This window comes from Aulostomus chinensis, chromosome 3 (assembly GCF_037954235.1).
Source record: "Aulostomus chinensis isolate RoL2024-O1b breed Wild chromosome 3, RoL_Achi_v1.0, whole genome shotgun sequence".
Lineage (NCBI taxonomy): Eukaryota > Metazoa > Chordata > Actinopteri > Syngnathiformes > Aulostomidae > Aulostomus > Aulostomus chinensis.
Window position 1 is genome coordinate 22,817,514 of NC_141322.1, and position 21,785 is coordinate 22,839,298.

General features: G+C 42.8%; 1 protein-coding gene across 1 annotated transcript; it reads right to left on the bottom strand.

Annotated features, from left to right (window-relative positions):
- Positions 1-7,637: 7,637 nt before the first annotated feature.
- Positions 7,638-18,296, bottom strand: dusp7 (dual specificity phosphatase 7). The gene is made up of 3 exons (XM_086199755.1): positions 17,356-18,296; positions 15,569-15,997; positions 7,638-13,387 (listed from the first exon to the last, which is right to left on the bottom strand). The coding sequence occupies exons 1-3, from the start codon at positions 17,762-17,764 to the stop codon at positions 13,071-13,073; spliced, it is 1,155 nt and encodes a 384-aa protein (XP_086055881.1). The 5' UTR covers positions 17,765-18,296; the 3' UTR covers positions 7,638-13,070.
- Positions 18,297-21,785: the final 3,489 nt, after the last annotated feature.

Here is a 21,785-nt window from a genome sequence, read left to right on the forward strand (position 1 = left end):
TGCCCATTCCTCCGGCTACATCAGCAAATAGATAAACACCCAGTCTTTATTAAGACACTGTGTGAATATGCGCACTATTCATGTAAGTAACATTTCTGTTCAATAAAAACTTGAAATCTTGCTTCACAGTAAGAAGGTTGTTGGTTCAAATCCGACGGCTGGCTTGAGTCTCTGGGTGCGGTTTCTCTTTGGGTGCTCTGGCTTTCTCCCCGTGAACCAATAACAAGTCAGGTTAGGTTCATTGGAGAAGAGGTGTGAACAGACCCCACCTCGGGGTCCCTCAAACACCCCCCATCCAGTTCACAAACCGAGTGTGTCTGCGATGACATCACAGCAAGTCGAGTCACTTCTGACATCAGATGAAGGTGTTTTGGTGGTCTTTCAATTTAGGAAGTCAAGTACCTGCAAACAGCGTCATGTTTGTCGAGGTTTGTCACATTAGCAGTGAAAACGTTCCACCAGCGACTACTTGACGTAGCTCTTCATGCGTCTGGCATCGTGAGAACAAATCCATGATTGAATCTATTTGATGTTAGCAGGTGTGGACGTCCAGTAGAAATGCCCTGAACTGCATCGCTCTGTGACTGTGAAAACATTGTAACTGCTGGTGTGATGACTGGCGGGAAATGTCAGACGAAAGGTTGCGACAGACTTGAGTCATCACTCCTGCGCTGTTGCATTTGTCCTGCTGCCAAATATCTAGATGTTGTAATCCCGTTCATTTCTGGTGTTATTGCATTACTGCGATGGGTGGTAGGTGTGAGCGCATCTCTAATGAGATCGACCACAAACGTTATCCCCGCGTGATCTAATCTGCGGCATCTCCATAACTCACTGTCAGTCAGCGTTTGGAGAAAATCTTTGACATTCTGCCATTTTCTGCTCTGCTGAAGAACCTGACAACCTCCTCCTCCCCACAGATTTCACCTTAGAGGCTCTCTTAGGGTGTTCTGTGAATAATATTAATCTTGATCTAGTCAGGGGAAATTCTTTGAAATCACAATTCCAAGAATTTCAAATTACTTCTGGGCGACTGAGAGAGGCACGGTTGTGACGTAAAACAACTCTATTTGCAGAAAACGTATGTCAAATTCTTCATATTATAGCTGGAAATGCCAGCCTGCTGTCCGTCCGACTGCTCTCTGAGTTGTTATTCAGCGGTAGAGATCAACCCCGCCGGTATCTGGTGCCTGCACGACATCCGCCAGTCATTGATAATCTAACAGTTTGTCTTGGAGGAGCGGTGGGGGGTGAAAGAGGAGCGTGCTGAGATGGTATTATAGGCCGCTAAGGTACTCCCAGGACAATCCAGCAATTTTGAAGGAGTCAAGGTGCTAATCTGACTCCGGGGAGCTCATACAGTTCTTCATTCATCATTCATGAGTAGCAGGGTAAAGAGCATGTTGAATCACTGATTATTTTATGGCTGGATGTCACCTGGAGGCTGAACAATTAGAAGATCTCCCCTGTAAGGACACGCGTGGATGCGTGAGAATAGATGTGAGTGAATGCTGCCATGCACGTTGAAAGTAACACGATCACCTCGTGAGTGTTTGGAGCGTCACAGCTGGTGACGCTTTTTTTCTCATTCATGACACATAAAATATAATATTACATGAAGTAACTGTGTGTAAATGAGAATTTAAAAGCATTGTGGCCTGAAATCATTACGGTGACCTCACGCTGACGTGAATCTTGCTGCCTCTGTGACGGACGTGACGTGATCGCCCGCATGTGTCTGGCTGCTGGTTTCATAGGAGAATATGTCAAATAATGGGGGGCAGATTTAGATGGAACCTGGTGAAAACATTCTCGATATAACCAGGGACTTGTGACGGCGGAGGTGTTCTGTATCAAGTGGTAGATCCTGGATCCTATTCTCGGCAGTTGATCAGAGCACATGAAGTGGTCGAAAGAAGAATGCTTTTGCCTTCTGGACATCATCTTGATCACGGTCTAGATTGTAATGACACTATGTTGATACTTTCTCAAGCCTCCTTGGCTTGTTACCATTCATTATTCCCTATTTAGCATCAACTTAAATTAACTTAATTTAAACATGCAGGCTGATGAGTATCCATCCAACACTGCATATTTTTTCAGTGAAGCACCACCACAAATCACACAAATGCCCAAAGAACTGAAAAGAAAACTTCGGTCCCAAAGTGTAGAACAAAACATTTGGATGTATTTTGTCAGATTTTGAAGATAGAAGTGCAACCCAAATGTGTGCTACAGAGGCTCGCAGGCAAGACGTGAGAAATAAACAAAATTTAACAGCAACTGAGAGTTAACTTTCAAAACCAAACCGACAGAACTAAGCAGACAATGAGTCAGTGTCAGTGTACTTAAATTCAACCTCCGCAAATCACACAACTAGGAAGAGGTGGGAGAGGACGAGGGCAGGGAAGGAGCTGATTGGATGAGAGACCCTGGGAACGGGGCTGTTACTGACTAGGACTAGCGACTTGATGAGAAACAGGTGAGTCACTCTGCAACGGGGGGAGGAAGACACAGGAGGAAATGATGTCAAAACAAAACAGGAACTGACCAGTAACATGAACTACAAAAGAAACTAAAAAGGGCAGAAAGTCAATGCTACAAACTTAAGAGTCCATCCATCCATTTTCTACCACTTATCCTGTTAAGGGTCACGGGGGGCTGGAGCCTATCCCAGCGGCTTTCGGGTGAAAGGCAGAGTTCACCCTGGATGGGTCACCAGTCCATCACAGGGCCAACACATATAAACAGACAACCATTCCCACTCACAGTCACACCTACGGTCAATTTAGAGTATCAATCAGCCTCGTCCCCTCTTGATGTCTTTGGACTGTGGGAGGAAGCTGGAGTACCAGAGAGAACCCACACAGGAACAGGGAGAACAAGCAGACTCACACAGAAAGATCCTGTGCTGGAGCCAGGACTTGAACCCAGAACCTTCTTGCTGTGAGGCGACAGTGCTGACCACTGTACCACCATGCCGCCCAACTTCAAAGTTAAAAACTAAAAAGTACTAAAAATTCATAGAACATCCAGATAAGAGTTCTAATGAAGGTTTGTTGTTGTTTTATCTTCTTGACAATGACAAAACTGTAGTGTATCCAATCATCTCATCCCATCAATCCATCCATTGTCTTCCACTTGTTCCTATTAAGGGTCGTGGGAGGGCTGGAGCCTATCCCAGCATCAACAGGCGAGAGGCGGGGTTGGGCCAACATAGAGAGACACACCTGCGGTCAATTTAGAGTATCAGTCAGCCTCGTCCCCTCTTGATGTCTTTGGAATCCAATCATCCCATGAAACTAATATAACTCTGATTAGTTTAGAGTTAACCAAAAAGTCACGTATTTCGTTCATTTCTTCTTCAGTATTCATTTCTTAAATAAAAAATCCACATTATAACTTTAAAAGTTACAGTAATTTTGGAATTATTCAAAACAAATTAACATATACTACAAAACCACTTGTCAAACTTGTTCTCTCTTGTTCCATCAACTTAAAATTCTAAGGCAATTGGAAAACTAACTTTTTAAAGCCATAACAAATCTTTGTTGCTTTCTCATGAAGAAACTAAGGTTAGCTGTTACTGACAACAACGAGACTAAATGAGTCCTGTCCGACTAAGACTAAAAGTAAACCAGAAATGTGGAGACAAAAAAACAGGATGACCAAATATGATGAAAACAAACAAGGTCATTTGACACAGGACTGAGAGTATCTGATCATATACTCTTCACAATATTCTGACAGGTCAGTATAAGTTAAACATCCTGAGATTTCAAAGATATGGAATGATTCTGCAGAATTATGATGATTGTGATTAGGATTTGTCATCCAGTTAAACTGAACTGTGCTCTCTGACTGCACGCTGGTAATCACCTGCTGCTGTTACTCTTTAACTTGTGAGCGGATGTGCGGCGCGCTTTATTAGCCTTCCGAGCGTGTCACCCTTAACCTGTCTGGAGTCACATTACACCAGCTGGCAGAAGGAGGTTGAGGTGTGTGTACGAGCCAATGTGTGTGTGTGTGTGTGTGTGTGTGGGGGGGGGGTAGGACAGAATATAGAAAAGAGATTCAGTAAAGAAAGGAGATCATTATCACTCTAAACTTGTCACCCAATATACATCTGGACAGGTGACAAGTGGGGAGAGATTCATCAACCAGTACACCAGCACCAACAGAAGCCGTACTTTGTACTTTAGAATAATATAGTTTGCCAAACAGTGTTTGTTAGGGTTAAAATATTGATGTATATAAATACTGTAATTGTGAAAATTATCAGAATTGCATTCAACATTTAACAAATACGACTTTGGCCTCTTGGGTAATGTCACAGAGATAAGAATTGTGTTTGCTCACAAAGGACAGGATCAAAGTCAAACACTCACTGAGGCACGCACACACACACACACACACACACACACACACACACACACACACACACACACACAAACACACACACACACTAAGCCTGAGCCTGCATCATCTAAGTGTTTAACTATATCTGGCCTCCACACACAGCGTGGGCTGTAGATTTATTTATCCTCAGGGTGGTTACACATTCATAAGCTGTCATTATCTTATATCATTTTCCATTGTGAGGTTTTGCTTTTATGACAGGAACCACTTTGTCAGAGGTGATGTCAATGATTTTTAGGGCTCAAAGTTCCCTCAGGTGTGTGTTTAATGAGCTATGTAACAGGAAGGCCAACTGACAAGGAGTTTATCCTCCACCTTCTCTTATCAAACCTTACCTGTGTGCCACTGACCGTTTTCCTCCGTTACAACAATAGGGTTTACAGTTTTCTCCCTTTTATGGAGGTGTGTCGCTACGGCTGACTGGGAAAGTACATTCTGTACGTGGCTGACATTTACAAAGCAGACAGGACCTCAAGACTCCTGTTCAAGACAGAAACTATTTCATTTACTTTGATTGAGACATATGTGATCAGATGCCCCTCTTGTGTCCTCTCTGTTTTATTTACTGTCTCAGATTCATTTGAGCCGCATAACAAATGACAATATTGATTCAAATATATCGCTTATGACAGAAGTTATCATTTCAGGTAAAGCGGCCCTTTAGAACTTTCCAGGGAACCATAATTTCTCTGTTAGCAGGTGGCAGCGGTGAGACCAACCTCCCTCTGACAGGAAGGAGCACGACGGCATGTGCGTTGATGAAGGATATGAACACGGAAGCGTCAAAATTCATTCGTTAATGTTCCAAAGACAGCTCACAGATCCATACTGGGAGCTTAATTCTTCACTCTCAAATTCTCAACCAATTATCAACCTATGCTCACATTTTTTCAAGATATCGCCCATAATATCTAATCAAGGATCCCATCAAGCTAATTTCTTGAAGTTCTTCTTTCAACCATTTTACATGGACTTTTCATGGAGGTTCTTCCTCATAAACATTTAATGATCGCTGAAGTGTTTTTGTTGTTGTTGTTTTTGGCAGTGAAACTCTGTCAGGCAGGAGAGAGCCATCAAAAAAGGATCTAGGAACACAAAACAAGCCAGAGATGAAATATCGAAATTAGTGTGAAGCACTGGGACTGGCGGTCAGTTTATTCCTGTAACTCTCATGTTAACTTCCCAATTATTGCACTGTAGAGCTGGAGATGTTTCTTATGCTATGCTGCTGCTGCTGCTGCTGCTGCTGCTGCTGCTGCTGATGATGATGATGATGATGGACACGTGGGCTACTCATGTAGCCATAAAACCAAAGAGTGACCATCATCCCGCCCCTTTTTTCTCAGTAAACTGGGTGGGGCCTTTATTTCACCCCCACTGTGGCTAATATCCTGTCTGAATTAGCACGAGGTGACAGACTTGAGAGCACAACTGCAGAAGAACAGTAACGGAGGAGGGTGGAGAAGCGATGGCAACACGGGCGGAGATGAGGAGATACGTGAAGGAGGGGGGGGGATTATTTATAGCTGCTAAGCTCATCTTCTCCTTCTCACCTCCACACGTTGCAGCTTCCCTCCTCCTCCTCCATGTCATCTCTCGTGTACATATGTGCTGCTAATTGAGAGGACAGAAATGTCAGCAAAGATCACATAAGTGCACTCATCAATATATTCATGTATAGGATGAAGTTATTCCTCATTTCTCTGTAAGACAGAGTACAATATTTCCCCAAAAACACGTCTACCGCTAACAAATAAACATGTTACATCTGGTCTGTTTAATTTGCACCAAAAAAATTCAAGTAAAATGTTTAGTTACAGTAATGAAAGATTATGAGCTAAGCAACAACCAGCGGAGACAGAAAATTCTGTTTTTCACACACTGAGATTTTATATGTTTTAAAATTTGCAAAGGAAATTTTTTAAATGCTAAAATTTGGATTTTGATTCTTTGGATGAAGCAAAACTTCCTGTTTCTTGACTTATGCTAAGCTAAGCTGTTTCCCGTTGTCAAGTCGTTAGATATCTTGTTTTCTGCTGCGCACGCTGAAATTAACATCCCGGTGTGACTCGTTCCACTACCAACTACCCTGCAACATTTCAGACTAAAATTTAAGACAACCTCACATTTTTAGCTGCGTTTTTCATCAACAAGAAGTGACGAATATTCCCTTCAAAACCAAACTAAAGTCATATTTTGACAGTTCAATATTTTGAATGTGAAGCAGATTTTTGGCATTGGCAGGAACCTCTAACATTTAATGAGAATGTTGCCACTGACGCCCACGTTGTTCAGTCTTTCATAACTGCAAATGAAAAACATGAATCAAAGGGCCATTGCTGAGATATCTATTGCAATCTCTCATTTTGCCATGGATAGTTATCTAATACAAACACAATAACATACAAAATCACCTGTGAGTTTTCAGATGGGTGGGTTATTTTGCCATGAAATCTAGAAAAGAACTAATTTTGATGAATGACTAAAGAAAAAAAATAACAGCTGAATAGATTAAAAATCTATTAATTAAATATTTAATGTCATGCGAACTTTCTGGAATTGATTCTCTTTCATTTTACACACCTCATGACTATATTTATTTTCTGACATCGTCGGATGGTCCCAAGTTGGGAACAGAAAACCCAAACTTAAAAAAACAAAACAAAAACCCAATCAGTTAAGGTAGAAATACTGTCCCATGTGAGCCGTCGTCACGTCACAACTAGGGCTGTCAATTCAACACGTTAATTAGATTAATTTATTACACCTCAAGTTAACACATTATAAGAATTAACGCAAGATTAATTATAGCACTCAATGCGACACGAGCGTTTTAAACTTGGCCCATTGAAGGACCCCTACAGTACGTGGCAGTGGCACGTCACTTAACACGTGCGTCGCCAGTCAAAGTGCCTATTTGAGACTCAGCTTTAAGATGCCCTGACTTAGATTTTATTCAATGACCGATAAAAATGTGGATTTCAAATTCTTAGTGAATTCATTTGATTGGTCCTGCACTACAATTTTGTAATGTTGTGGAATTCGAATTCTTTATTTTCGGACCTTAGGCAGATATCAGATTAAAATGCGATTAATTACATTAATTAATTACAAATCCTGTAATTAATTCGATTTTTTTTAAATCACCTGACAGCTGACGAGTCACAACACATTCTTCTGCATCCGTTATGACTGACGCTCAAAATTGACAAACACAGTTTAAAGAAAAAAATATTTCAATATTTATTTGCGGTATAAACATGTCTGGTGTTGTTTCAATATACTGTACAATACATAGGGTCAATCGCATTTCCTTCAGTAGACAGAAAGGTGAAACTGCCCCGTTAACATGCCCCCGTTTATACACAGATTCCATCGTGTTAAAAACTGTTTACAGCACAATACAAAACAGCTATTCAACATGTGTCTGAAGCTGTAACACGATGCATTGTCAAAAAAATCCCTGAAAAATTCCTCACTGAGGTAACAATTTTTTTTTCCATCATTAACGTTTCCTTTGTTTTTTGACACCGCTTCCTCTCTCTCTCTCTCTCTTTCACTCAGTCATGGTTTTTTTTCCTCCCCTCCTGAGCACATTCTTACCAAGATGTAGCTACAAGTTTAAAGACACAGAAACAGCCGTTCCCGTGACCTGGCAAAATTTTATGAACAGAGAAAAAAAAATAATAATAAAAAGACTTGATTTCTCTTTCATTGTTACAAAGACGCACGCACGCACGCACGCAGGCAGGCAGACATACGCACACACACACAAAAAAAAAAAACACAAGAAAGCAGCTTGAAATCAACCGTATTCTTTTGAAAAAAAGAAAAGCTCCGTACTGAAATATATTTCAACCCTGTGGAAGGGCGCGAGTGTTCAAGTCCTCAATAAAATGTTCCTTATTGTTGAAGTGGGATATGGGTAGTCCATTCAAGCATGGTAGTACTGTTTCATCTCTGATGCTATAATAGGAGAAGAACTTTTGCATATAAATTCATAACATATACTTAGATATATATATAAACATTGAAAGGCCACAGGAATAGCATAGAGCACATGATATCAAAACAAGACGGAGAAAGAGCCTGTAATTATTTAAGTCAGGTGGCGTAATCATCTATTGTGAAATATAACTGGCATGCTGAACCACAGCTCCGGCTGTGTGTGTGTGTGTGTGTGTGTGTGTGTGTGTGTGTGCGCGCGCGCGCGCATTTGTATTATTCCTGTTCTGTGGACGTACACTGTCATAATGGCTACATTTACATGCGCTCCATAGTCCACTGTTATGATTTTTTTTGGTATTTATTCTGAACATGACAATATTACAGCTCACAAAAATTCAAATTACTCCAGCCGGGCTTGTCAGGAAGGTGAAGGGCGGAGCTAAAGTTCTGTAATCGTGCCCTTCCTGTCCCGTTCAATTATAAACCACAACTAGTTTCCCCATCGTAACATCTCCTGATGTACATTCATGAAAGACAAGCAAGTGCTGAGTGATATTCAACTGTTTGCTTACATCGTTTTGACATGTTGGGTTACTAAGGAAACGAGTTATATTGCTTGTTAGCAGGCTACATGCTAGCAGTAAACTAGCACACGTACGCATGGTTGTTAGAGGCCATGTGCCGCACGATCGCAAACAGCTGGAAAATGAATAGACTCCAGATCCCAAATGTGCTGTCTAGCATGTCAAACAATGCTCCTAAAACCAGGCTGACACTGAAAACTTCGGAAAAATCCAACCAGAATATGCCGTCAACACGGCCCTTATAAAACTCAGAATATTGTTCTTTTCTGCAAAACAGTGGAATATTAGCATACATGTAAACATAGCCATTGCGGGGACTCTCCTCCAGCGTGGAGACCAAAAGTACATCCCGAAAAAAGTGAATCATTTAGGTAAAATAAGTTTTAGGGTTTGGCAAGTAGTGGTTATCGTTAGGACAAATATCCAAGAGATGGACGTGACTCTGAAGTGATGAGAACACAATCGTGTACATGCATGTGTGTGTGTGTGTGTGTGTGTGTGTGTGAGAGAGAGTTTGGACACCTGGTGAAATGCATCAGTCCACAAGCCATATGGAGCTGGATCTTGTAGAATTATATAGAAGAGATATAGTACAAAAGAAGAATTTAAAAATGTTGAGGTCTTCAAATTACAAAATACTGCAAAAAAGGGTAGGGTTTTTTTTTTGGTGTTTTTTTTTTAGGGGGGGGGGGGGGAGTTATATTGCAGAGTAACAAAGAGGACCTCGTGTGACCCGTAGCGGTAGAAGACAGCTCGCCGGCTAACACTACCGCATTTTGATTCAAATAACAGATAACAAAGGTTAATGTTTGTCTAAAGTGAGATACAAAGAGTATTGAACAGTCAGCATTAGAAACAAGTTAGAAAGATTATATAAGGCCAGCTAAACCAACCCTGTTCAGATTCCACTGCTGTTCCCTCTCAAGCCCAGTTCTGCGTTTCTGTTTAGACCCTGTTCACCACACCAGTCGACCCATCAGGACTCGCGCGAGAACCCCACGCACACACACGACTAAATTTAGTCTTCAGTGACACGTGACTTGTAGAAGAGAACCTGCTGCTTTTGCCAGTTTTTGTGTTCAGAATTTTCACTTTTATAGAAAAAAAAATTAAATGCGAAATCAACTTAAGTATATAAAGTAAATTCAAATCCTAGCAGCTTCACCTGTGATCACCGCTGACATTTTGCTGAGACGCCTAACCAGGAATTAAACCTTTACTCCGAATCTTCCCACCAATAAAAGTTTCCTCTGACATGTCAACGTGTTCTGATACCAGATCCGTTTCTCTTCTTTTTTTTTTGGTCCTTTCTCCAACATATTAAGAAAATACATACAAATATAGTATAAGTGTACCAACCGTATATACAATGGGATGTGTCATCGTTGTTGATCTGGCTCAGTAAAACATGAACAAACACAAAGTGAGAACAAAGCCATGTAGAACCTTCTTTTACCTTCCAATTTGACGGCCCGGCACGTTTCACGCTTGTGATTTTACACATCGCTGACATTTTACTAACAATATCCGACTCATGTTTCATGTCATTAATTTCTTCTTCGCTGCTCTAAAACGGTAGCTTCTCGTTGAGGCAGCTTCCTCTTTCAGATTAAGCTATCTTTGTTAGCACGTATCTGAGACATTTTGGTGGCTCGGTATCAGAACAAGTCGACTCACACATCCCTGACAAGTCAAGTTAGTTTTATTTTTAGCATCTTCGCCTGTTCCCCCCTTTTTTTTTTTGGTCTGTGTTGATGGCGTAGACTACAAGAACAGCTTACTTCCTGTACATCTCAGGTTCCTCAGTAGCGCTTCTGACAGCTAAATTTATGTTCTCTTGCGCTGAGCTGCAACAGGAGGACTTGAAGCTCTGCAGTGTCAGCTTCTGCTCATGGAGAACGCCGGAGTTTTGCTACGTCATTTTTAAGCACCAATAAAACTGACAATCTCGCAAGTGTTGAGATTGAAATTGAAACAAGCGGTTTAGAATGGAAATGTTCTTGCGTGAGACTCGCCATACCTTACAAACATGAAGTGCTGAGGTCTAGTTCCACCTATTAAAGAAGGGAAAAAAAAAAATCAACCTGACATTAAAGGATGACTACAGTGTCCGAGAAGCAACCAGAAGCTGTTTTTTTCCCTGCAGGATTTCTTTTCCAATCATGCGAGTGGTGTTGTGTGAACAGGGTCTTAGAAACTCCTTGACCACATGCTGTGTGCCGCCGCTTCCTGCAGCAACAGCAGTTAAAAAAACGGTCCTCATCATTCCTTTTCCTTCCTAGTAAAGCAACATCCAACACGTGGCTAAGTCTACTGTTAGAGAGCATACAGTACCACAGCATGCTCAGGTATACAAAATAATATAGATCTGTTTACTCTTAGTGCTATAATATATATATATATATATATATATATATATATATATATATATATATATATATATATATATTTTCGTATCCATATTTCTGTCATATAATATACTCAAGGCTTAAGGGTGAATCAGACAAAATTTTCTTTGAAATGGGCCGTCCATTTGTAGAAAGACCTCTCTCTCCAAATTCAGTTAAGGGACGTGAAGCTTTACAAATAAGTGCAGTCTGCAGCTGAGGCCAGTTCCAGTCCACGACGCCACGACCCGTCCTCCTCCTCCAGAGACCTAAACAGGAGTCGAGGCACTTCTCTGCCAAAGGTTGCTAAGATAAACTGCCCATAAAACCGCCAGTCAACCCGCTTTAACGTTCATGTCCAAAGTGCAAAAGTTAAGAGCCGTTTAGTTTGTCCGACCTCACCATGCTGTGATGAAGTAACCAGGGAGGTTCAACATGAAGTGAAACTAAAGGAATCAAAGAGCTGGTGGAAACAACTGGATCAACAGTCACACAGGGGAGGAAGGAGGAACTAGAACACAGCTAGTAACTTCAGTCAAAGTAATACTGCTAATTCTTGACCCCGTGGTTTTGGCTACAGCTCATCCTGACCCGGACCGAACCCCAGAACCTTCAACTTGGGGGGCGGGGGGTTAGTTCCTGCTCCCTCCCCACTGCACTGTGCAGCTGTCAGGTCTCGTCACAGCCTGGGACTGGCCTCTCCTCTCTGCTCGTCTCCTCTGAATGTCTCTTTATCTGCCTGCTTCCAGCACGGACTCAAGTGCCAACAAGTCAATGGCTACACCACTGTGCAAACTGCATTAGGTCATTACCGACCTCAAGGAAACTAAAAAGGAAGAAGAAAAAAAAAAAACTAGGAATATCACAACGTTCCTCTTTGTTTTCATTAGCCCACCCATTCCCTTTCTTTAGTTTTACAATCTCTTCAGCCGTTACTGGATTGGATTACTTTGTTTTTTGGACAAAGATAAGATTTCTATGTGTATATATTTATATAAGGTATAGATTTGTGCGTAAATGTACACAAAAATATACAAAAATGCATATAGACATACTGAATTTGTTAAGGACTGCCCATACATTATCTGCTATACGTTCACATACATACAGCACACAGTACAAACATACATACTTTGTTTATGTGTGGTAATTCCTTGGTTTTTAAAAACTCTACATTCGGTAGAGTGAGATTTCCAAGAGTAAATCCCAGATTCTCCACTTGGCATCAGTCAGCTCAGCTTCGAGAGCCGAGACAGAAAGACAAAGAAGATGTTGTCATCTGGTAAGTTGAGCGCGCGCTAGGTTTTCTGTGTTCCTATCTTTGTATAAAGCTGTTTGTCCTGCTGCGGCTTTCGCCCAGTTTTCTCAGTCAATGAACTCTCCTTGGCTCCTTGTTACAAGATGAGTTGATCTGAGCTTTTCCTCCGTTTCAGGCAACTCAGAGGAGGACGCCATTGTGAACCCACCCGTTTTCCCTATCGGTTAAAAAAACAAAACAAACAAAAACAAAACAAATACTCCCCGTCCCCCTTTTTAACGTGGCATCTGTGGCCTCCATCGTCCCCTCAAAGAAAAAAAAAAAGGCTCTGTGGCCAGGCTCTCAGACAACGAGCCTCAGGAAGCTAAAACATTCATTAAACTGCTGCTTCCCTCCACTGCAGCCACTTGTTACTATGGTAACACCACCACCGTGACCCACAGATGGGACAGTCCCCCTTTCCTCCATTCAGTTTCACGTGGATTCCAGCGTGTCCAGTTGAAACACATTGTGATTGGTCGGGGTGGTGAAAAAGAGCTGGTCGTGTGTCATGGTGGACGAGTGGTTATCGCAGGGGCTGTTCAGGCCCAGCGTCCTCTCAAAGTCCAAGAGCTGGCCCATGAAGTTGAAGTTGGGGGAAATGTTCGACTTTTTCCGCTTGACAAAGTCGTAGGCGTCGTTGAGCGACAGGTTGAGCTTCTGCATCAGGTAGGCCACAGTGACGGTTACCGAGCGGCTGATCCCCGCCAGGCAGTGCACCAGGATGCCGCACTTTTTCGAGCGCGCCTCGTCTGAGGGGGAGAGGGGAGGACAGAGGAGAAATAAATGATCAGAGGACTGTTGAAATCTACGGCTTCATAACAATTAGATCAAATTCAAAAAGTCTCTTTTCAAACCAACTTGGACAGCGGTCATAGTTAACATGTTAGCAAGGTAGCAGCTGAGGCCTCCAGCAGGTACGTAGCAGCAGGAGGTGTCGGACTCCAGATCAGATCAACGCACTGCCAGTTTATACTTCTAACTCAATGTGCAAATGCTCCAATTTGTCACTAGCTGGCTGCTAACGTTGCCCGTCTGAGAAGGTCAAGTTAAGTTAGGTACTGCGGCTTTAATGATGAGAGATGTGAAGCTGCGCGCCCGAAGACCTAGACAATGCTGAAACACACGAAGAGTCAACTGACACTTAATAATCAAGTAATTACATTTTTATCATCGGGGCTGAAGGCCACCTTTTGACGACCAGAAATGAAATAAACGCTCATTCAACCTTCTCATCTATGATACATCAGCAATGCCAGCGCCAGGTGCGACCCACAGGACAATCCACGGACAGATGGACAGATTCCTTTACTCATGAGATTGATTTGACAAACTTTACATATTCGCAAAAAACAACAAGTTATTGAGACACACACACACACACACACACACAAAATGCCCAATTCTCTATGATTTTCTCGTGACCTTCCTCAATTGACCTTCCTAACATTTTTCCTCCTTGTTTCATTCTGTTCTCTACAAGGACTAAACCCTGAATAAAAGCGCCATCTTACATTATTAACCAGCAACACGCATCCACCTTCTTCTCTCCATTCGGAACCCTGGCGCTTGCATCACTGACGGCCATTAGACGAGCAGTAAGTGATTCTCTCTCTCTCTCTCTCCTCCGGATCTCTCAGCCTGCATCTCTTATTGTAGAATCGAGGTCAGCTGGCTCACAACCTCAAGCTGCCGGACGCCCAATTTAATTTATATGTGATGTGTATTCACTTTCCACAATAAAACTGGGGCCAAAAAAAAAAAAAAAAAACGTCATCAGGAGGCAACAACCCGACAGGAACGACTTCGAAGGTCAAATAATATCTGTGTCAACCCTCATCCACGCTGAAACAGATTTTGGATTGTGTGTATGGCGCTTTGCATGGCTTGACTTTGGCGTTCCATAAAAAGATCCCTGGAATCTTCCACTTCAGCCTGTTAGAGTGCAACAAAACCTCCACCTCTCTCTCTCTCTCTCTCTCTCTCTCTCTATGTGGATTCATAAAAACAAACAAGCACACGTTTAAACAACCGTTAGCCATCCTGTGTGAGGTCACATCTGGGTTTCCTTTTCCAGCCAAAAAGATGTGATGTAATGTGCAGATACAGCCAGCACCATTAACATCATGGTGACCCAAATCTGCCACGACCCCCACCCAAACCAACCCAACCCCACCCCACCCCCCAACCGGCTCTGGCATATGTCACACTTCCTCCCACCTAAGCAGCAGGAGCAGGAGCAGCAACAACGTTCCTCAGAATAAAAGAAAGCGTGAGAGGTCCGGACAACCCTACGAGAGGTTGACTCATCACAGGGGACATTCACATTCTTCTAGGAATTATGTCACCGGGAATGACGGGAAATAGTTGGGAAACGGGGTGAGGCGATGCGGAAGACGGTGAATTCTTATTGATTTCATGTGTTCAACGGTCTACATTTTGAGAGTTCTTCAAAAAGAAGGGTAAAACTCTGGTTGTAAAACAGAGACCGCTGACTGTGACACGGGGGATTTGTGCAGAATCCATGTCAGCGCTACTGTTTAAAGTTAGTTTTTTATCTTAAGCTGCAGGTAGAGTTGAGTGTATCGTACTCAAGCTGACCGGCTGGAGTTGTAACTGAAGGTCGATCGCTTGTTCTCCAGCTTGTTCACACCTGCTGCTTTCCTTTCACACATGTGACAGTTAGCTGAAGATCTTTGGGGTTTCGGACAATCAATTTCCCACCTGTGACTTTAATAAGTTAGATTCTGGTAAATGTTCATATTTCCTGACTTTTTTTTTTTTTTAAAGCTGGTACATTTTGTTTTTTAATTTAAAAAAACAACGTCTTTCCTTTCAGTTTTGATATTAGATGGATCCAAAATGAAAGTTGTTGCAACTTTGAACCGAACAGGACCTGACACGAAAAAAACACCTCCTCCACTTCCACTCACCGATGAATGAAATGGCCTCTGGGAAAAACTGAGACAGGTTCTGGCTCCAGTGGTCGGAGATGGGGATCTGTTTGTACTTGAAGTCTCCTTCGTGTTCGAACATGTTGGGTAGGTTGGGCGTCACGTTGAGGATGTACTTGATGTTGTACTTGCTGAGCACATCCAGGTTGGCCGAGTCTTTGGCACAGCCCAGGTAAAGGTACGGCAGGATCTGGACGGGAAACGCTGGCTGGTTATTGGGTAGCGGGCTGCCCTCTGACTCGGTGGCGCTGCCCGGTTCGCGGTCAGATTCCCCGTCCGAGCAGTCGGAGCTGATGCGGAGTCCTCCCAGACCAAGGACGGATGTTGGCGGGGAGCTGCTGGGACAGGAACAATCCAAGTTGGTTTCGCAGTGCTCCGGGTACTCTGACTGGAACTTGTTGAAGCCACCTGCAGGTCCAATAAAAGACCAGAAAAAAAAGGTCAATATGAGAATAAATGGAAGAAAATCATTTCAGACAGAGGGAGGCTGAATGAGCCATTTTAGTGGCAGCAGAGCAGATACAAGAGCTTCATCACGAATCTGTTGAGTATTGAATTCAGATTAGGAAGAAAATCAGAAAAAGAAAAGAGAGTAATGACATTTGTAACTGTTGAAAAATGTAAAAAATAAAATAAAAGTGGTAAATGTTAAACACGTATAGAAATCAATTAACCACATTTATAATACAATTCCTTAAACAAAAAAAACACACAATATCTCAGAAACAGAGGCTGATTTTACATAATGTACCTGCAGCTTTGTAGTCACACTGACATTTTTACAGGAAAAAAAAAATGTGTGCATCTTCATGGGAAAAAAATCTGTTAATCTACATGTTTTGCAGCAATCCGTGTCATTAGCGTGTCGGTTAACATGGGAACGGAGCAGCAAACATGCTGGACAGATGTGCTCCATTGAGAAAAGCAGAGAGGATCAGCAGTAGAGGACACTCAGCTCAGAGGACTTTTTGTGAATGGCAGCTCAGTTCCACTGCAACATTTCTATGTTTATCCTCCACAGATCTCTCTCTCTCTCTCTCTCTCTCTCTCTCTCTCTCTCTCTCTCTCTCTCTCTCTCTCTCTCTCTCTCTCACACACACACACACACACACACACACACACCATCTAGTATTGCCATATTCAAATCCATGTAGCGTCAGTATCTGACGATCACCGTTCTGGTTTCCCTTTTCATTCATGAAAAAATAGAAAAGAAATACTAAAAAAAAAAAAAGAAAAAAGAAAAGAAAGAAAAGCCAGTCTATTCCTGATGGATCGCAACATGGCGGGGCCATTTCTGCAGCATTTAATTGAAAACATACTTGACCCAGCTTTATTTATTGAGACACTCTTCATCCTAATGACACCGAGCTGCATAACGTTGGAAAAGCCTGACGTTATCTACTGTAAGTCAGCATTTCGTTCGACAGAAATGTTTTTATTTTTTTCTTCTTTTTTTTTTTTTTTTGCTTTAAAATCGTCCAACTGGAGTCAAAGACTGAATCAGCCTGGTTTTAAAAGCTTCCATCACTTGTCATTTTACTGCCGTACGCAGCGAACTCATTTCTGGTAAACATGCTACAAAAAAAACACCAACAGTCAAATCCAATAAAAGTGCCCGTTAATGCCATGTTCTCGGGACGGGGGGAAGGGAACAAAAGCCAGTTTAAATCCTAAAATTGCTCGGCAGAGACATGTATGACTGCCAGGCTTTCAGTTTGACAGATGAATATTTTTATGAATGAAAGGCTGATGTCTGATCTCACCCTCCAGGTAGAAAGCCTTGCAGCCGTCGTCCCGCAGCTTCTGCAGGAGCAGCAGCAGCACGGAGCTCCCCAGCCCGGACTCCTGCCGCTCCGAGCTCGCCTCATCGTACAGAACCACCACGTCCGTTTTGCACCGTTTGACGAATTTCTCCTTGTCCTCGTTGTTGGGGATGATGGAGCGTATAGGCAGGTTGCCCTTCTTCAGCCTGCGGAGCATGAGGCCCGGGATGGCCAAGTTAATGGCCGACTCGATGTGCGAGGACTCGTAGAGCTCATGCGGTCTGCAGTCCAGCAGCAGCAGAGAGGTGGCCCCGGACTCCAGCTCCTCCTGCAGCCACTCCACGCTCTTACTCGATATCGTCATCATAGTCACGATCACAGAGCCGCTCCACACATGAGTAATTCTCATCAGGGAAACCTTAATCCGCCAGTCCGCTGGTGCCACATTCAGAAAAAAACAACACACACACACACGCACACACGCACGCACGCACGACAGGGAAGAAACAAATCACGGCGCTAAACTTCCCTTCCCGCGGCCGCCTCCACCACCACCAGCTCCGCCGCCGCTGCCGCCGCCACCACCGCCGCCTCTGCTGCTGCTGCTCCGGAAGGCGCACACACACTCACCCGACACACACTCCCCCCCACACACACATCCAACATGCCCCTCCGCTAGGAGCAGGAAACATGCAGAGATTTCTTTCCCTCCTGCCTTCAGCCCGATAGAAGCGGAGCTCTCATTCCAGCCCATCGACGTCCAACGTCCAACGAGCGGCTCCAACTCGGACCGAACCGGCCGAGGATGTCAGTGTGTCGGGGTTTGGGATGAGGTGCTGATGCTGCTTCTTCTGAAACCCATGTTCTTTGTTAGTGCATGCTGACCGGGACCAGAGAGCCGCTCTGGTTTATCATTTGCGCTGGATGCATTAAAGAGGCTCCGCAGGCTGCTGGCGGAGGGAGGAGCGCCGAGATTTAAAGGTGCAGAGCGGCTGAAGCCTCTCGGTCATTCACGGAAACGCTCCCCCTGCTTCACTCACTGCGCATGCGTCTCCCTCCGGGCTCACAGTCAACGTTAATTAAAAATAGTTAGATTAGGCTACTTCTAAGTTGATGGTCACTCTATAATAAATTGCTTATAACTCACGGAGAACTCAGCATATATGAGAACATTATGAAGAAGTTTACTGAATGGGTAAAATACACTAAAGTAAGTTTTAAGATTGCTTTTGAATCAAGGCTGTCAAAACAAGAACCGCAGCCAAAAATGGCACATTTGATTCAGTTTGTCCTGCTAGATGAATAAAGAAATGACTCAGAAAATAACAGGCTTAAGTTTATCAATAAATAACTTTGTAAAAACTGCTGAGTTGGTTTCCCCCCCCTAACTTTCTATTCTAATAAATGAGGATCCTAAGTAATTGATGATCTATCCACTGTTTGATCAGGTAGCAGAGTGAAACCTGACCTGTAATGTAACACAAGCCCCTCAAAAAATATGCACCTTATTCTCTGTGAAACATGTTAAGTTGTTACTCAGAAGTTAAAGTTTGGTATTTATCAAAGGGAACTCAGCGACAGTTTGGCCCGCCAACATAATAAGCTCGGGCTCGCTTGAGGTGACGTAGATGTACTGAGATGCATTAGCATTCTTTACAGACATTTAAACATCATAATTAAGTTCTACTTCAATAACGTGAGGCTGAATGTGATCTTGGACCCTCCAGATGATCCTTCAGTTAATCCTCATTGTTCCCAGGTCCAGGATTTTGTAATCAAGGCCCCCCCAAACTATAGAATGCACTCCTGGGACTGTAAAATCACTACTTACTCAGGACTGTACCCTGGTTTCTCAACAGTAACCACTGACCTGCCTGTTTACGAGTCACTCGGGCAACATTATTACCCTTCTGTCCGATTAATGTCCTCAATACTAAATAAAACACGAGTTTTAATAAATAACTTGCAGGCTGAGTCAGTTAGGAATTATGTTTAGGCTGTGACTCATTTTCCTCTGATCTCCTCATCACTTTCACTCCATCTATGACAAACAATTTAGAGTATTCAGTCAGCAGGTTGTTAGTGGACACATCCTGAGTGAAATTAGGCTCTCTTTTTTTGTTGTTTTTTGTATTTACCTCCAAAGGATAATTCTAAAGTCATATTTGTCTGTTGTAGCCTCATTTTCAGTGTTTGTCTGTGGACAGTGTTGTGTTTTTATATCACTCCAAAAAAAAAAAAAATCCGATCCAATAAAACTCGTGTTTGTTCCAGGCTGTCTCTTAGTAACAGAACAGCTGCTGTAACACTCTGTAGATTTGGAGAAATTAAGTTAGGAGCTTTTTAGAATCGAAACAAAAACTCTGCTTCAAAACCAAACTGAAACTCAAGCGTGACATATTGTAAAGATTATTATATCTGAAGGAAATATACTCGTGTCTCCCCCTCATGCAGCGTTGGGCTCTCTTTGTGTGCTTTTATTAATTTTTATACACCAGACGACACAATAAAAAAGGAAAATAACGTTATTTGGAAGAAGGACCATGTGAGGAATCTATGTTGGAATCAGTATGGACATATTTACATGGCTTTTTTTACACAATAAGAATAATGATTTGAAAAGAAGAAGAAGAAGAAGAAGAAGAAGAAGAAGAAGAAGCAAAGATATACAAATGAGTTTTCCCATGGATTAGCTGATTAATCAATAGTCCTACACGGTACATTCTATACACTTTATGATAACCTTTTCTGCTGAGTCACTTTCACGCACTTTTGCTTGTTCGATGCAAAAATAGAGTCTTGCGTGCCCTCTTGTTCTGTAGCCACAACCAGTTTGCTGTAACTGCTAAATGATAGATAATATCTCGAGCCTGGTGTGGCTCCCTGTGCCCGGACTGTGGGAGGGCGAAGTACCTGCCCTGACGGACAAGCTCCTTCAGCCAATCAGTAAATCTGGCCGGAATATCATCAAAAAGGTATTTTCTGTCGAGAAATTCTTCGAATGCATACTCCTGTTTTTGTTTCATGACTGTTCTTGAGTCTATTTCTCTCTTAGAGGGCTGTTCATTCTACCAAATTTACCTCTTGTTGCTTTGAGAGATGCATTTTTTAAAATACTCTTTTCTGCCAGCGGTGTCAACCCTAAGAACCAGTCTGTGTTACAAGTGGGTGGAAGATCTGATTGCTTATTTTCTAATTTCTCACAGTGGTTTGAGACAGAAAGGGTTGCAGACGTAGCTGCAGGGTTGAACTTTCGAGCCAGGGAGCCACTCGTTGTCTCACCAGGTGGATACATCATCGGCTCAGTATGTTTTGAAGTTGCAACAATGAAGTTTACATTCAAGCTGGAAGTCAGAGTGATGATCTACAGGGCGTCTCCAGTTCTAGCAGCTCTACAGTGCGGGTGTACCTGCAGTACTAGCCAACCCTTCACTGGGTCATCACTACGTTTCACCACCGATGACCTAATAAGGCGTCAGCAGGTTGTGACAGCAGCAGAGAGGGGAAAAGAGGAGCGTTTGATTTCCTCACAGCTGCAGAGAGGACGAGTGGGGGAATGCACCAGCTGCAGACAATGGCTCTTTATACTCGTCACGCATAACACACACACACACACACACACACACACACACACACACACACACACACACACACACACACACACACTAACAAAACACAGACACATACTATTGCCTACACACAAGTACACAAGCAGACACACTACAACTTCAGGGCTCTTGTGTTTCCACTCCCCTCACGGACAACAACAGGCTCTTAGAGAGTGTGCAGCTAATCTGTGTGTGTGTGTGTGTGTGTGTGTGTGTGTGTGTGTGTGTGTGTGTGTGTGTGTGTGTGTGTGTGTGTGTGTGTGTGTGTGCGTGTGTGCCCACGCACGTTTGTCTACACACAACCATCATCACTTGGAATTTTACTCACAATAAAGTGCCACCAGCATCTATGGAATTTGTTTAAAAGTCAACAAGTCATTTAAAAGGGCGCTTATAGACAACAAATACAGGGTTTTAAGCCATTAAATCTGGATGATTTAAGGCGTATTGTCATCACCATACTGTATGTCCTCTGAGACATTGTGACAAATAACATTTAGAAAGATAAATATTAATCTAAGCCAACATTTACCACATTACAACCAAGTACATTTAAATGAACTACAGGTTTTTCTGTCAACATTAATCAACCCACATACTCTAATGTACCGGCATATAAATGTATGTGACCCCCAAATATTCTGTTCTTGTTCTTCCATCCATCCATCCATTTTCTACCACTTATCCTGTTAAGGGTCACGGGGGGCTGGAGCCTATCCAGCAGCCTTCAGGTGGGAGGCAGGGTTCACCCTGAACGGGTCACCAGTCCATCACAGGGCCAACACACACAGAGACAGACAACCATTCACACTCACAGTCACA